The sequence below is a fragment of the Geotrypetes seraphini genome, chromosome 12, assembly GCF_902459505.1.
Source record: "Geotrypetes seraphini chromosome 12, aGeoSer1.1, whole genome shotgun sequence".
In the NCBI taxonomy this organism is placed as follows: Eukaryota; Metazoa; Chordata; class Amphibia; order Gymnophiona; family Dermophiidae; genus Geotrypetes; species Geotrypetes seraphini.
Window position 1 is genome coordinate 26177022 of NC_047095.1, and position 17333 is coordinate 26194354.

At 45.0% G+C, this 17333-nt stretch overlaps 1 protein-coding gene across 1 annotated transcript in view; it reads right to left on the reverse strand.

The window, feature by feature from the left end:
- Positions 1–17333, reverse strand: part of LOC117346438 (DBIRD complex subunit ZNF326-like) — a 148247-nt gene that overhangs the window by 31170 nt on the left and 99744 nt on the right. The window contains 4 exon segments of the mRNA XM_033915980.1: positions 7718–7848; positions 11748–11823; positions 11825–11845; positions 12074–12221. Of these exon segments, the coding sequence (XP_033771871.1) occupies positions 7718–7848; positions 11748–11823; positions 11825–11845; positions 12074–12221 (376 nt within the window).

A 17333-nucleotide genomic window follows, 5' to 3' on the forward strand; every position in this document is an offset into this window, starting at 1 on the left:
AACCACGTCCAGGGAAGCTGCCATCGACCCCAGAACCTGGAGAAAACTCTGAACCCGAGGACATCGGAAAGCCATCAGAAGGTGAATCTGAGACTGCAATTTGGCCACACCAGCTCCGGCAGGAAGACCTTCCCCAAGCCAGTGTCGAAAAGAACCCCAAGGTACTCCAGGCACTGAGACAGGACCAACCGGCTCTTGGACATGTTGACAACCCATCCCAGCGACTGCAGGAACTCCACAACCCGAGCCGTAACCCGGGCGCTCTCCGTAAACGACTTTGCGCAGATCAACCAGTTGTCCAGATAGGGGTGAACCAGAATGACCTCATTGAGCAAGGCCGCTGCCAAGACCACCATAATCTTGGTGAACGTTCACGGAGCCATGGCCAGACCAAAGGGAAGAGCACAAAACTGATAGTGACGGCCCAAGATTGCAAAACGCAGGATCTGCTGATGGGAGGCCCAAATCAGAACATGCAAGTAGGCCTCCGTCAGATCAAGACAGATCAGAAATTCTCCTAGCTGAACCGCCAAAAGTACTGAGCATAGGGTCTCCATGCGAAAAGACGAAACTCACAGAGCCCAGTTGACCCCCTTCAGATCCAAGATGGGCTGAAAGGACCCTTTTTTCTTAGGCACCACAAAGTAAATGGAATACAGATCGGTGCCCCACTCCGCCAGAGGCAGGGGCACAACTGCTTTGAGATCTAGCAATTTTTAAGCATCTGGCGAAACGCTCACTTCTTCCATGCCACCTGACAAGGAAAAACGAGAAAGCACTCTGACAAGGCCCAGGAAAACTCCAGCACGTAACCATCCCGAATCACCTTCAGGACCCACTGATCTGACGTAATCTCGGCCCACCCATGGTAAAATCTCTCACAACTGAGCACCCACCGAAACCAAGGGGGCACCGGCAAGGAGTCATTGGGCGAGTTAGATGGACGAGGGACTGGCAAAGGAATCACATCCCCCCTGACCCCCAAAAGGACTGCATGCACAGAAAAATGACCCTGGGAAGACCCAGAGGCCGGGAAGGAAGCAGCCCCTTGACCAGGGTGATATCTGCGGAATTCATGCAGACGCCCCCGAGCAGTGCCACCCTGATAAGCCAGAAGGGACAGTCTTTCAGGCAGGCGGGGTACTTTAGAGTCATGATCTGAACCAACTTGTCCAAACAAAAAGGACTCCCGAAAAGGAAATTTTGTCAGTTTAATCTTAGATTCCGCATCAGCCACCCAAGCATGAAGCTACAAGGTACGACACGCGGCCACTCCAAGAGACATGGACTTGGCAAATGTCCACAAGTCATGCAGGGCATCCGAAAGATAAGAGGCAGCCATCTCAATCATCGGAGAGATGGTTTCCGGGTCAGCTACGTGCAGCCTGTGAAACGCTGTTGGCTGCACATCCCAACAAGCCACTGAAAGAGCGAGTGCGGCAAAGAGGTAATTAGGAAACACCCCCCCACCCCCAGAAGGCTTTCCTCTGACGTCCTCTGACATCGGAGGGAAGCCCTGTGGATCAGCTTCAGGAGGGAGGGAGGAGAGGGGTGGGCAGGGATCCCTGGCGGCAGCAGCGCGGCTTGGACGGACAGGGAAAGCAATGTTACTTACCGTAACAGTTGTTATCCAGGGACAGCAGGCAGCTATTCTCACTAGTGGGTGACGTCATCCAACGGAGCCCCGATGCGGACATCTCACAAGTATACTTGCTTGTAGAAACTTTTAGAAGTTTCGAGTTGCCCACACCGCGCATGCGCGAGTGCCTTCCCGCCCGATGCACCGGGCGTGTCTCCTCAGTTCAGATAGCTAGCAGAGAAGCTAACCCAGGGGAGGTGGGTGGGACGTGAGAATAGCTGCCTGCTGTCTCTTGATAACAACTGTTACGGTAAGTAACATTGCTTTATCCCAGAACAAGCAGGCAGGTATTCTCACTAGTGAGTGACCTCTAAGCTAACCACAATGGGATGGAGGGAGAGTTGGCAACTTAGGAGAATAAATTTTGTAACACTGTTTGGCCAAACTGTCCATCCCGTCTGGAGAAGGTATCCAGACAATAGTGTGAGGTGAAGGTATGAACCGAGGACCAAGTGGCAGCCCTACAAATCTCCTCAATCGGAGTCGATCTGAGGAAAGCTACAGAGGTTGCCATTGCTCTGACCTTATGGGCTGTGACTTTACTGTGAAGGGGTAATCCAGCCTGGGCATAGCAGAAAGAGATACAAGCTGCCATCCAGTTGGAGATGGTGCGCTTAGAGATAAGGCGTCCCAACTTGTTCGGATCAAAGGAGATGAAAAGTTGAGGAGCAGTTCTGTGAGGCTTGGTGCGTTCCAGGTAGAAAGCCAAAGCACGCTTACAGTCCAGAGTGTGAAGAGCCGATTCTCCAGGATGAGAATGCGATTTCGGATGAAATTCCGAGACCACTTTGGGGAGGAATTTGGGATGAGTGCGAAGGACCACCTTGTCATGATGAAACACTGTAAAGGGCGGATCCGCAACCAATGCTTGAAGTTCACTCACTCGACGGGCAGAAGTGAGGCCAATGAGAAGCACCACTTTCCAAGTGAGAAATTTCAGAGGAGCCTTGTTAAGAGGTTCAATGGAGGCTTCATAAGCTGAGAAAGAACAACATTGAGGTCCCAAACCACTGGAGGCGGTTTGAGGGGAAGATTGACATGGAAAAGTCCTTTCATGAATCTGGAAACCACAGGATGTGCAGAAAGAGGTTTCTCCTGAAGAGGCTGGTGGAAAGCAGCAATTGCACTAAGATGGACTCTGATCGATGTAGACTTGAGACCAGAATGAGACAGGTGCAAAAGGTAGTCCAAAACAGGGGATAAGGATGAGGTTCCTTGTGATGAGAAAAACACCAAGTAGAGAATCTAGTCCATTTCTGGGAATAGCATTGCCTAGTAGATGGCTTCCTTGAAGCTTCCAAAACATCCCGCACAGCTGGAGAAAACTGAAGGGAAGTTACGCTGAGAGGAACCAAGCTGTCAGGTGTAGCGACTGCAGGTTGGGATGAAGCAGAGATCCCTGATGCTGCGTAAGCAGAGATGGAAACACTGGCAGAAGGAAGGGCTCCCTGCAGCTGAGTTGCAGAAGGAGGGAGTACCAAGGTTGTCTGGGCCACCGAGGAGCAATCAGAATCATGGTGGCCCAGTCGGACTTGAGCTTGACCAGAGTCTTTTGAATGAGAGGAAACGGAGGAAACGCATACAGAAAGAGATTCCCCCAGTCCAGAAGAAAAGCATCTGCCTCGAGACGATGAGGAGTGTAGATCCTGGAGCAGAACTGAGGCAGTTTGAAGTTGTGGGGAGTTATGGATAGACCTTTCTGAGGCGTTCCCCACAGGGAGAAGATTTGATGAAGGGGCGTGGAATGGAGAGTCCATTCGTGAGGCTGTAGAAGATGACTCAAGTTGTCCGCCAAGGCATTTTCCGCCCCCTGAATGTAGACAGCTTTGAGGAAGGCGTTGTGGCGAATCGCCCAATCCCAAACTTTCAGAGCTTCCTGACAGAGAGAGGCCAATCCCGTGCCTCCCTGCTTGTTGACATAATACATGGCGACCTGATTGTCCGTACGAATGAGGACCACCATGTCGTGAAGTAGATGCTGAAAAGCAATGAGAGCATTGAAAATCGTCCTGAGTTCCAGGAGATTGATATGGCACAGACGATCCGCACTCGTCCAATAGCCCTGGGTGCAGAGCCCGTCCAGATGAGCCCCCCAAGCATAGGTCGAGGAGTCGGTCGTGAGAACCTTCTGATGGGTAGGCATGTGAAACAGCAAACCTCTGGAAAGATTGGAAGAGAGCATCCACCAGCGAAGCGACTGCAGCAGAGCAGGAGTGACCTGAATGTGACGAGTCAGAGGGTCGGAGATCTGCGACCATTGAGAAGCCAGGGTCCACTGAGGAATCCGCAGGTGAAGTCTGGCAAAAGGCATCACGTGAACCGTAGAGGTCATGTGGCCCAGGAGCACCATCATGTGTCTCGCCGAGATGGACGGACGAGAAGAGACCGAGTGACAAAGATGAAGAAGAGCCGCCAGGCGCTGAGGAGGAAGGAACGCCCTGAGTTGAATAGTATCCAGAACAGCTCCGATGAAGGGGAGAGACTGTGAAGGTGAAGATGGGATTTGGGAAAATTGATCTCGAATCCCAGACTCTGCAGAAACCAGATTGTCCTCTGAATGGCCCGGATGGCCCCCTGAGACGTGGAATCCTTGATGAGCCAGTCGTCGAGGTAGGGAAACACCTGCAGACCATGGTTCCTGAGTGCTGTGGCCACCACAACCAGGCATTTGGTGAAGACTCTGGGAGATGAAGCTAGGCCGAAAGGGAGCACTTTGTACTGAAGATGAAGGTGTCCCACCCGAAATCTGAGGTATTGACGGGAGGCCGGATGGATGGGAATATGAGTGTAGGCCTCCTTGAGATCCAGGGAGCATAACCAGTCGTTCTGCTCGAGGAGGGAATAGAGGGAAGCCAGGGTCAACATGCGAAACTTCTCCCTGACCAGGAACTTGTTGAGCACCCTGAGGTCCAAAATAGGACGCAGGTCGCCCGTCTTCTTCGGGACAAGGAAGTACCAGGAGTAAAAGCCCTTGTTCTGTTGGTCCACAGGGACCAGCTCGACAGCCCGAAGCCGGAGCAAAGCCGGAGCTTCCCGAAGAAGAAGGGTGGTCTGGGTTAAGTTGGAAGGATGTTCCGGAGGAACATGATGGAACTGAAGAGAGTATCCCTCTCTTATGATGGAAAGGACCCAGAGGTCGGTGGTAATAGTCGTCCATCGATGGTAAAAATGATGGAGACGACCTCCGATAGGCAAAAGCGGGGAGGGAAGAACGATGGAAGATATACTCCCTACGAGACAGTCAAAAAGGCTGGGGAGCCTTAGGGACAGTAGAAGGCTGAGGTTTTTGCTGGGGCTTCTGCTGATGCTGCCTCTTTACTGGCGGCCGAATGGCGGGAGCCTGCTTTGGCGGATAGCACCTTTGATAAATCATAGGAGGACGAGACGGACAAGAGATAGCAGGTTGGGCTTCTGGCGGAGAATAGATTGAAAAGATTTCTCATGTTTGGACAGCTTCTCTGTCGCCGCCTCAATGGACTCGTCGAAAAGGTCCGCTCCCGCACAGGGAACGTTCGCCAGCCTGTCCTGGAGATTCGGGTCCATATCAATGCACGCCAAGCGTCTCATGGCCACCGAACAAGCAGCCACTCTGGCCGAGAGCTCAAAAGCGTCGTAAGACAATTGCATCATCTGCAGGCGGAGTTGGGACAATGATGCCAGCACCTCCGAGTGCCTGAGAGTCCAGATAGGGTAAAAACTTTTGAAGAATGGATAGAAGAAACTCAAAGTAGGTTGCAAAATGAAAGCTGTAATTCAGGACTCGAGAAGCCATCATCGAGTTCTGGTAGATGCGCCTGCCAAATCTGTCCATGGTTTTGCCCTCCCAGCCAGGAGTGGAAGCACAGACCTGGGAGGGATGAGACCGCTTCAGAGAGGATTCAACCAAGAGAGACTGGTGCAAGAGCTGTGCCCCGTCGAAGCCCTTATGGTGCACCGTGCGGTATCGAGCATCCAACTTCCCCAGGACCGCTGGGATAGAGTATGGGGTCTCGAAGCATCTCATGAAAGTCTGATCCAGAAGCTTGTGTAGAGGCAGACGTAGAGACTCAGCAGGAGGTTGAGGAAGATGCATCGTCTCCAGATACTCCTTCGAGAACTTGGAACTCGAATCCAGGGTGATATCCAGATCCACCGCCATCTGCCTCAGGAAGGACGAGAATGACAACTGGTCCGCCAGGGCCGGGCCTCGAAGAAGATGAGGCGGCCTGGTCCGCTGATGCCGAGGACCGGCACGGAGAGAACGAACCCCCGCAGTCCTCGAGTTCCAGCATAGGAGGAGGGGACGAGTATTCCGGAGAAAACTCCCGGAAAGGTTGCTTCCGACGAAGCGAGGCGTGTCTCGATGAATGCCTCGATGAATGCCTCAATTGACGACTGGAGCTGTGTCGAGAAGCAGGCCTCGAGTGACGAGGCAAGCGATGCCCAGACGAGGCAGCCACCGAGTAGATGGGACTGGAGGCTGTGGAGCGAAGCATCAGAGGCTGAGACGAGGCCCCCCGAGGCGCTCCCCAAGATTCGAGGCCCGGCATCGCGGAGGAAGGGTCCGGGCCAGGCAGGCCATGCATCGAGGGTATCGGTTCCAAAGGTGGCATGAGCAAAGACTCTGCTCCTTGCAAGACATGCCCCGAAGCCAGACCAGACACTTGCCGAGACTCTGCTCCCAGCAGCGAGAGTGTGCGCCGAGAAAGCACCTGAGGCGGCTCGACCTCGCGGGAGGCTTCTGCGTGCCCAGGCTGGATCTGGGAGAGAAGCGTCGGCCCAATTTTGGTAGAGTTCGACAAATCGCTTCTCCATCAGGGCGTGGAACGACGCCGGCAAAGAGGGATCCGCATCAGCAATGGGACCTCCCGCACGGACATCGGTCACTCGGCCGCCAGGGGGCTTGGATTTAGAGGCCTTGGGCACCTTAAGCACCACTGGAGGGATAGGGGGCTGCGCTACCTGACCTGAAGAGACATCGGAAGGCACCGCAGCATGCGTCGGAGTCGAAGCCGGCACGAACGAGACAGGCTTGAGCAGACTCGAGGCCGAAGACGTAGAATCGGAAGTCGAAGGCGTGGCGCTCTGTGAAGAGGGCAGCACCGGGGACGCCTCCATGCCAAACAGCAACTCCCACAAAATACAGCGACACTTAAACGCACGTGCTGTGAGCGTGGAGCAAGGCCGGCACGATTTCGGAAGGTGTTGAGGCCCGAGACACTGAAGACAGCGTTGATGCGGGTCCATCAACGAAATCGTGCGCTGGCACTTGACACACTTTTTAAAACCGGTAACAGGCCGGGACATAGGCCGAAAAAGCTCCGCCGCAAGGTCGAAGCCGCGGGGCCGTGGCCACACGACCTGCCCGGTTGAACGATCGAATGAAATTTTTATAATTTTTTTTTTTTTTTAAACAACAAAATGCAACGTGAGCCAACGAGAATGAGCACAAAAAAACCCCCAAACCCGCGGGCACAGAAGGCACAATAAAGGAACTTCGCGCAGAGAGTTTCAAAGGCAAACTTCTCAGCTCCGCGTAAGAGAAAGAACTGAGGAGACACGCTCGGTGCATCGGGCGGGAAGGCACTCGTGCATGCGCGATGTGGGCAACTCGAAACTTCTAAAAGTTTCTACAAGCAAGTATGCTTGTGAGATGTCCACATCGGGGCTCCGTTGGATGACGTCACCCACTAGTGAGAATACCTGCCTGCTTGTCCTGGGATAATATGCCACATACCACGTTTTGAGAAACACTGCCTTAGATAAAAGCATTCCCACTTCCTGCCACCCAAAAACCAATCAACATTATTTCCTCAAAATATGTTTGTAAACATTTTCTCAAACTCTGAAGGGAAAATGCTTGCATGAAACTGGCACAAGAATTTTGACTATCGTTATGATAACTTCTGGGTGATGGTCCACTATGCTTGCTGGGCTGTATGGCAATATAAAACTACCATTTTTGGATGCATTAAGTAACAGACCCCTGTCATTTGTCAGCAAGTTCACTTTCCCAAGTTTCAGATAACAAGTATAACTGAATTACTGCTGGTTTATCTACCACATCTTCACTAATTTATATTTGTGTAGATATCTTACCAGTTTGCTCTTTACATGATCTGATGATTTTAAATGTTGTTGCACAGAACTATATAATGCAGGAACATGCAAACTGCAAGCACTGCAGTGTACTGTTTCCACCTTCATCATATGATCATCACCAGTAACTCCTGGTAAAGAAATAAGATTAAATATTCAAGCATTACAAGGGATGAGCAGATCATAATGCAGCAAACTACTCAAATGTCTGATGTCTGGTTTTGTTTGCATTGACATACTATATTCAAACCATAATTTAAAAGAGAACAAGACTTTTCGGAAGCCTTAGCTAAATAAAACTTTCCTTGAGAAAATTTAAGCAAAGATAGAGGTGTGGATTTAGAAAAAAGTAAGTAATTTCTTGTAATACAACAAATTATATTTAAACTACCTACTATAAAAAGTCAAACTTATTGTTTTTAAATACAATAAATTAGTCTGGCATAAGAGTTAGCTTTTAATTTAGTAAAAAAAACAGCAAAAGCATTATATAGTAAACAAGCCTATAACTGCACACTTAACTTTACAGCACATGTGTCAAGCACAAGGCCTGCCTGGCCGTTTGTTATATGTGGCACGCGGTGACTGTGTGCCTGACACTACACTCTCCAGGAAACCTCCTTGAAAAGATGGTTTGAAAAACAAAATCACAAGACAACAAGGGTAGGGGAAATGATTTTAATTTGCAATTTAGTGATTGAATTGTGTCCATTTTGAGAATTTACATCTGCTGTCTGTATTTTGCACTGTTCAGGAAGAAATGCATTGTTTCTATTTCTCTGGGGTTGTGCTGCATGCAGTCTTGCATCTTAGGGTTTAGTTTGTATATATTAGTACTTTTAGCTTGTGGTCCCATATTTGCATAGGGGTTATCTATGTTCAGGTAGGAATGAATGTTGAGAAGCATACGTACAGTGTGTGTTTTGTATAGTTTAATTTTGTGGTTAACCATTATGTGTTGTTAATAAGATTATAATGTGTGTATATATAAATGGAAAAAATGGTATTACAATTAGTACTATTATGGGGTCTTCGCCCCCCCCAAAAAAAAAAAAAAGCATTCTGTTGCCTATGCCTAGAATGACTATTTGAATAAAGTTGGGATTAAGTATGGTAACATCTACGAGGTGAAAATAACCAGGTGAATCGCTGGCATGGTGTCTCAGGGTGAAGAAGGATTTATACTTCTAAGACTATCTTAATAAAAAATTTGGCCCGTGACTTAACCTGTGCTTTAGATTTCAGCCCCTTATGTGATTTGAGTTTGATACCCCTGCTTTAGAGAGTTCATTTATCTGGTGGGAAGGGTGTTAAATATAAAATTGGACTGTTAAATGTAGACATTTTAAACAACTTAGGTCCTTTACTGTGCTACTTGGTGACTTCTTGCAATGTAAGCTCTTTGTTGGTTATTGTATGTGCTAGTTTGTTTAATAGAAATAATTGAAACATAACTCAATTATCTATGTGACTGAAACTGTTACTATGTACTTGATGTGTTAGCAAAATTTGGAGATGGGGAATAGGAGTGAGAGAGAGGCAGATACGGCTGTGTGGAGGTGGTGGGAAAATGGGGAGGGTATACTCTGCATTTCTTCACAGTTCCTTATATCCTCTACCTACTTTCTGTCCCTCTCTCCAACTTCCTCTAGTTCAGTATTTTTCATTGGATACTTGATGGTGTTGGCTGACTGGAAGAAGAGGCTAGTAGGAGTTGAAACAGATTAGGAAAGGGTTGGAACGGGGAGAATGTGTATTAGGAGAAAAGTGTTTGGAAAATCTATGATAGAGGAAACAAGGGCTCAGGAAGAAAGTCTGGAAAAACAAACTTCATTTTATTTATACATATTGCTCTGAGTGCAGCTAAGCAGCTAGACCAGGGGTGGATGGGCAACTCCGGTCCTTAAGAGCTGGAATCCAGTTGGGTTTTCAGGATTTCCCCAATGAATATGCATTGAAAGCAGTGCATGCAAATAGATCTCATGCATATTCATTGGGGAAATCCTGAAAACCCGACTGGATTCCAGCCCATGAGGATCGGAGTTGCCCACCCCTGAGCTAGACTAGCTAAAATCACTCAAAGGACTACCTCCTCTCGAATTTTACCTGGGGCTATGGGCACCATATCCAGCATTGGTCCTGGTTCTCTCATTGAAGTATTTTTGGCAATATGGCCTTTGTTTCAAAAATAATGAAGTTCACTGCTCTAGCTCCTGTGCAGACATTGCAGCAGGCAGAGCAGTCAACAATCAAAAGAGATGTTGGAACAATCAACTGCAGCAACAAAAGGATCGCATGTTTCTGCAGTCTTCAGCTGATAGGGCCTGGACTCCCTGTCAGCCTTACTGCTCAGTTTCTCTCCTTTGACAGAGGGAAAGATTGGGTGTCCTGTCTGCTGTATACTTGAAGGTCAATTTTCAAATAGCACTTAAGACATCTGGCTCATCACAATGTCTGACAGTCATTTTCAACAGTGCATACCTAGTTTTACACACACAGAAAAATGGACATAGGAGTTTGAGGCAGGGCCCACTAAAGTCTAAGCTTGAGGAATGGTCTGAAATTTGTCAGCTAATATTTAATGCTAAGAAATGCAAGGTCATGCATCTGGGCTGCAAAAACCCAAGGCTATGGTACAGTTTAGGTGAAGAACTTTTGTGCACGAAAGAGGAGCAGGACTTGGGTATGGAAATATGTGATGATCTTAAGGTGGCCAAACAGGATGAAAAGGCAATAGTGATAGCTAGAAGGATGCTTGAGTGCATAGGGAGAGCAATAGCCAGTAAGAAGGAAAAAGGAGGTATTGATGTCCTTGTATAAAACTCTGGCGAGACCCCATTTAGAATACTGCATACAATTCTAGAGACTACACCTTTAAAAAGATAAACAAGATGAGTCAGTCCAGAGGAAGGCTACTAAAATGTTTGGTGGTCTACATTATAAGGCATACAGGAACAGACTCAAAGACCTCAATTTGAGAGAGACATCTAAATACCTACTTGGAGCATAAATATGCATGAGACAAGTCTCATTCAACTGAAAGGAAACCCCACAGTGTGGGGGCATGGAATAAAGTTAAGAGATGATAGGCTCAGGAGTAATCTAAGGTAGATGTGTGGAATAGTCTCCCAGTAGAGGTGGTGGAGACAATGACTGAATTCAAGAAAATGTGGGACAGGCACGTATTTCTTAGGAAGAGGAGGAGATAGTGGATGCAGTGAATAGGCAGACTCGATGGGCTATTTGGTCTTTATCTGCCATCATGTTTATATGCTTGGGCTTGATGTTCTAAAACCAGGTGAAACATGGAACATATGGCTCCAATACTTATACCAGATGAACAAATATCCAATATCTGCATCTATATATCTAGGAGATCATTAGCAACTTCACTTCCATTTCCTCTTCTGCTTTAAAAAAATGGCCATCGTTTTAAAGGCCTATTTTTTTTTTTTTTTTGGGGGGGGGGAGAGACGGTGACAGAACAGGACAAGAGAGAACAATTGCAGCCAGTGTTGCCAAGGGAAATAACTGAAGTAAGTCAAGGCGGGAGTGATGTAAGCATCATTGAGCTCCTGATATATGCTCAGGAACCTTCAAAAGGTTTACTGCAGTAGTCCCCAACCCTGTTCTGGAGGATCACCAGGCCAATCGGGTTTTCAGACTAGCCCTAAAGAATATGCATGAGAGATAATTACATATAATGGAAGTGACAGGCATGCAAATCTGCTCCATGTATATTTATTAGGGCTAGCTTGAAAACCTGATTGGCCTGGTGGTCCTCCAGGACAGGGTTGGAGACCACTGGTTTACTGGACATAGGAGGGTGACTGTCCCAACCATGGCTCCTTTTGGAAGATATAACCAAGAAGTGCACAATTATCTCCTTGCTGTCAATGAAGAAAAGCAAAAACAAGAACCTTTTTTAATTTCATAACACACAATAATGAACATGCAGGATAAAGAATCACTGTTACACATTTATACAAAATGTATCTATTACAAAACGTTTCATATATATTTTACTTGCCTTCCATTATATCTTTTTCTATAATTTTGGCAGCCTCATTCTGGGTTGTCTGTAACTTGCGTAAAGTTGTTTTTTTTGTACTTATTCACCATGCATTCCTAAGAAAGGAAATCAGTAACACAAAGATTTACACCTAAATTTGTTAATTACATGCTTTTTAACTGAACTTAAAAAAAAAAGTTACTTGTCATTAGAACAATTATATAGTCTATATATATGACACTCAGGCAATAAATTGCACTGCCCACAAAGCTGCTTCTTTTTTGTTAGACCAACAGGTATTGAAAAAAGAGAGATTATACTTTAAATAAAATATGGTAGCTTACATGTAAAAAGTCTATGGCTACTTTGTCAAATTTTGTTTTCTTCTGAATATGATTCAAAGTCTCCCGATGAGAATCACCATCCAAATGAGCTTCAATGTCTTTTTCCTCAAATGTCCGGAATTTACAAAATGAACAAGTGAATGCCATCCTAGAAGGAAGAAAGTTGCTTGCTTTATTTGAAAAATGGAGGCAAATACCTAGCAAAACTGAATGGTCAAAAATAATGATTTAGATATAATTTTGCCAATTTGTTCTAAAACAGTAGTACTGATTATCCAGTTTAGTATATTTTCTGTAATTTTTGGTAAGTCATTATCTTGCACTACCTCAGGTATACTTTGAGACTAAGGAGGTCATTCTCAAAGTAGACATCTCAAAACAGCCAAACCCATACATCTGAGGAAAATGTCTAGACTGTGATTTTCAAAAAGGCAGAATTTGGACTTTTCTCACTGAATTTGTCAAAATAATAGGAGGCCATGTGTGGGCATGTTTTGGTAGGCCCAAAATTAGGACATCTCTCAGCAATAATGGAAAAGGAAGACAGGTCCAAGTCTAAGTAGTAGTACGTTTATATCCAGACCTACTTCAATCACATCCAAGTTAAAAAAAAATAAAAACTGATGTACTGAATGGCCAGCTGACCACTAGATGGATTAAAGCTTGACCTTTCTATAATCCCCCAATGGATGCTGTCCTTCCACCCCCCTAAGAACAAACTGAAAGGGGATACCAGGTGCTATATCATCATAAGGTATTATGGACATATCGAAAAGAGCAACAAGCAGCAGCAGCCAGGAGTAGCCTAGAGATCAGTGCAATGGACTGAAAACAAGGGGATCCAGGTCCAAATCATACTCCTCCTAGATTTGTGGTGTAAATTGTGAGTCCTCCAAAACCACCAAATTGCCTACTATATCTGAATATAGGAGACACCTGCATAGTGGAAGGCAATTGTAATGGTATAGAATTAGGCACAGTAGGTTTTTTTTCTGTTCCTGGAGGGCTCTCAAGACAGAATAAAAGTTATGGTACCTGGGTGCCATTATTTAAAATCCACTGCACTGACTAGTAAACTGCCCCTCTGATCTGTAGAGATGTCTGTGTGGCCAAGTGTTTATAGGTTGAATGTGTCAGTTTGGAAAATGGCTCTTCTATTTAGATGTCTTCTGTGCAAATTTATCCATTTTAGAACCAGTTTTGAAAGGGAAGTGCAGTCATTGGATCCTGCTGTCCATGGAAAACAAACAAGCTACATGTGTGCAACTTTGCTTTCTCCACAAACAAACAAGATCACAACAGCCATACATGTGGACTCTCCAAAGCTTAGGATTGCAGTTCATAAGTTATTAGTTTTAAAAAGAAACCCCTCCACTTCTTTTATCTATATCCATCTACATTATTTTGTTTTTATTGCAATCCATCATGAATTCTGGAGGCGGATAGTTGAAGCACTAATTGAACACTCATCCAAAGTTCAGTCCACAGTTTTTGTCAGCTTTGAGTTCTGTGATTAATTTCATTCATCAAGGCAAGAAACATTACTGTAGATTATTCCTATACTAAACTCACCAAGTCCATGATATTTTAAGTACTGTACTTTGTGCTGAATGCTCTGTTGAAAACTCACTCAGTCCAAAAGCCACTACCTATTTTTCTCAAAAGTGCTACTATGTACAGTTTTGGAAAAGTGCTCAATTGTTCATCTTGCACAGGACTGCTCTTCTAAAAGCACTGAAGACACCTTGTCTAAGCAGTAGTACTTTATGGAAGTAGTTATGCAGGACCACATTGCTGCCTTACAAATGTCACATATTAATGAGCAGCAAAAACAAGGTCAAAAAGACCTGCAAAGAAATTCACTTTGTCCCAAGCACTGGACTACCAATTGCACTCTATCAATATAATATAACCAGTGAAAGGGGGAATCCTCAGTGTGAAGGCACAGCGAAAGGAGAACAAACTCCAGCGCTCATATAATAAAGTGAAGGTCTAATAACCTCCACCTGCACACCATCATTGGATCTCTCCCGTATGCAAAAAAACACCAAATAATAAGGTGGTCTTCTCCATGGAGCTTCCAGGATGGCAGCTTTTCCTCTGAGCAGGTTACGTCTTGTCTATCTAGAAATTCCTTATTTCAGGAAGGTGGCGCCTTGGGATCACCTGACTATTTGGTGGGAAAAAATAATTGGATTGGTCTTCAAAAGGAACTGATTAAATTAGACCTACATAGCATGTCTCTAGTGGAATATATTAAAAACCATTTCATTCCTCGAGGATTAAGGATTCAAAAACCTCCAGGTATGTTTACCAACAAAGAAGCATTTTTACATAAATGGGCGGCCATTTTAAATAAAAGTTCTCTTGATTTGATGGTTCTAATTGTGGATACTATTCATGAGTCTTCCCAGGAGATTACTGCACAAGCTGATGTGTTACATGCCATGTTATCCACTGACCCTGTCATGGCCCCTATGTTTAGCCAAAATAGATCTGATATTCAGCTAACATTAGACCAATTCCGTGATAAGATTAGACAGGGCAAGGTCAAGAAATTTCACCGTGATGATAATGATTATACATTGGGCAATGTCTATAAATGGATGTGTAAATCTGACCCTATGAGTGATGCTGTGAATAATTCTAACTTACCATCGGATACTACTGATGATAATTCATCATCAAGTACTTCTAATGTTAGGAGTACACGTTCAGGTTCTTCACATTTTTTAGGACGTGGCAACAGGGGAGGATCCAGGAGACGGGGACGTGGACGGAGGAGTCAGCCAGACCGCAATCAAACACAAGGCTACAATCCTCCGTGCCCCTAAACGACAATCAGTCTGCTGTTATTAACATTTCCGGCTGTACCCTGTCCAGCACCCAAATTCAGGTTCTGGACAAAGGTTTTTCTTTTGTTCCTACCACTCAGTTGGATCATTTCACCATGCATAGAGATATTGCCCGTTTTATTAGAAATCTTCAGATCAAATTGTTTTTTGCTTCCAAGGAGACCCAGGGGGATGTTTCTTTATTCCGTGCTAAATCACACTGGGTCCCCCCGGGGCCCCTTGATCCTAATATTAAAGTCTTTCGTGACTTGGTTTGAGAGATATTGATACCTTAGCAAAATCTGCCCACTATAGGTTTTCTAATATGACACATGCTCAGAATTTAGCTTTACAATCGTTGCGTAATGACACCAACCTTATGATCAAACCTGCCGATAAAGGGGGTGCGGTGGTGGTTCAAAGCAAAGCACAATATGAGGCTCAAATTCAAGCCCATATTTCTAACACCTTGTGGTATACCAAACTAGATACCGATCCCTCTCCTACATTGCAATTGGTCATCTCCCAGGTTGTGCAGACAGCTTTTACAAATAATATAATTACTAAAGGGGAGGCCAGGTATCTCACTCAAAAGCCCAGTCAGACTCCCAGGTTGTATACTTTGCCTAAAATACATTAAACCTTAAAATAATCCTCCAGGACGTCCTATCGTGGCACTTCGTGGCACCATTTTGGAACCTTTATCCAAAATGGTGGATTATTTTTTGAAACCCGAAGTGGCAAAGGCTAAGTCATTTGTGCTGAACACCACTCACTTTTTGAATAAAATCAGGGTCGGTGGAGGTTCAATCTACTGATCTTTTAATTACTTTGGACCTTGAGGCATTGTATAGCAATATTCCCCAAGAGGAAGCTTTGAGGATCGTTGACATCACTTTATCTATGCTCCCCAATGACTCCAGGATTTCTAAATCGTTTCTTATGGAACTTGCAGCTCTGGTCTACAAAAAAATTTATTTGAAGCTCAAGGCGATTTTTATCTTCAAGTTTCAAGTTTATTAAATTATTTGATTAAACGCTTTTCAGGATACAAAGCGTTTTACAAAGAAATAAAATTGGATTTCTTAAATCACAAATACATCGTAAATAAAAATAATTACTTTAAATAAAAATAATTACTTTAAAATTAAAAAAAAAAACGAACTGGGGTAACAAACACATGAAACAGTAGGAAAGGAGGGAAAAAGAAAAAATACAATAAAAAAAAAAAAGAAAATGTGTTAATCAGATTAGGTTAGAACATAAGGATGATGTGAGAAAAGAATTTGCAAACATGAAAATCTAAAAAGAGGGGAAATATAATCTGAGTTTAATACAAGACGATGAGATTAAGAATCAACCGGAAAATAAACTTTTAGTTAAAGGCTTCTTTAAAAAGAAAACACTTTAAACTATTTTTGAATTTTTTCAAATCTTGTTCAAGTCTTAAATAAAGAGGGAGTGAGTTCCAAATAGTTGGGGCTGTAACCGAAAAGATCTTCAAACCTACGGGGTAGCCATGGGTACAGCCATGGCCCCCAGTGTGGCTAACCTTTATGTAACAGCTTTTGAAGAAAAGTTTCTGTATGTGTCCACATGGATGGCCTCTGTCTCTTTATGGCTGCGTTAAATTGATGACATCTTTTTAATTTGGTCTGATTCCTTGGAAAAATTTTATGATTTTTTAAATTGGCTTAATGCTCTCTCTACTCTAATACGAGGGCTTTGCTTCTAGTCAACGGGACCCGCACGGACTCTTTCTCCATCCTTCGTGGAACCCGGCAGGGCTGTCCCCTTTCCCCTTGCTGTTTCGTTCTTTCTCTGAATCTTTTGCTGTGTACTCTTCGGGGGTTCGCGGAGGTGCGGGGCTTTCAAGTTGGTGGGATTGAGTTAAAGACTTTAGCATTTGCAGATGACATGTTTTTGATTTTTACTCGACCTGAAGATTCTTTACCGACGGCATTGGACCTCATTTCTGAATTTGGCTTTTATTCGGGTCTGTCTCTCAATCTGGATAAGTCCTTGGCCTTGCCTTTATCCACCTGAGTTATGTGCCGTGTTTTTCCTCTTCATTGGGCTGACTCTACTTTGAAATATTTGGGGGTTTTTATTCCTCAGGACTTGTCTAGTCTGTATCGTTTAAATGTGGAACCGTTGTTCCAGGCTCTTCAGAATAAACTACAGTTTTTGGGGAACCTTTTCCCTTTTAGGCTCTACATCTTTCGGGTCCTTCCTCTTTATCTGACATCTCGAGTATGAGAGACAACTGGAACGCTTGATTCAGAGATATTCGTGGACTGGGAGCGGCCTCGCCTGCTTTATTAAATGGGCAGCATCTCCGTGGTATAGGGGTGGATTGGGTTTATTGAACCTTTGATATTTGACTATTGGATGTGGCATGCGCCACATTAATGATCTTTCCAGGG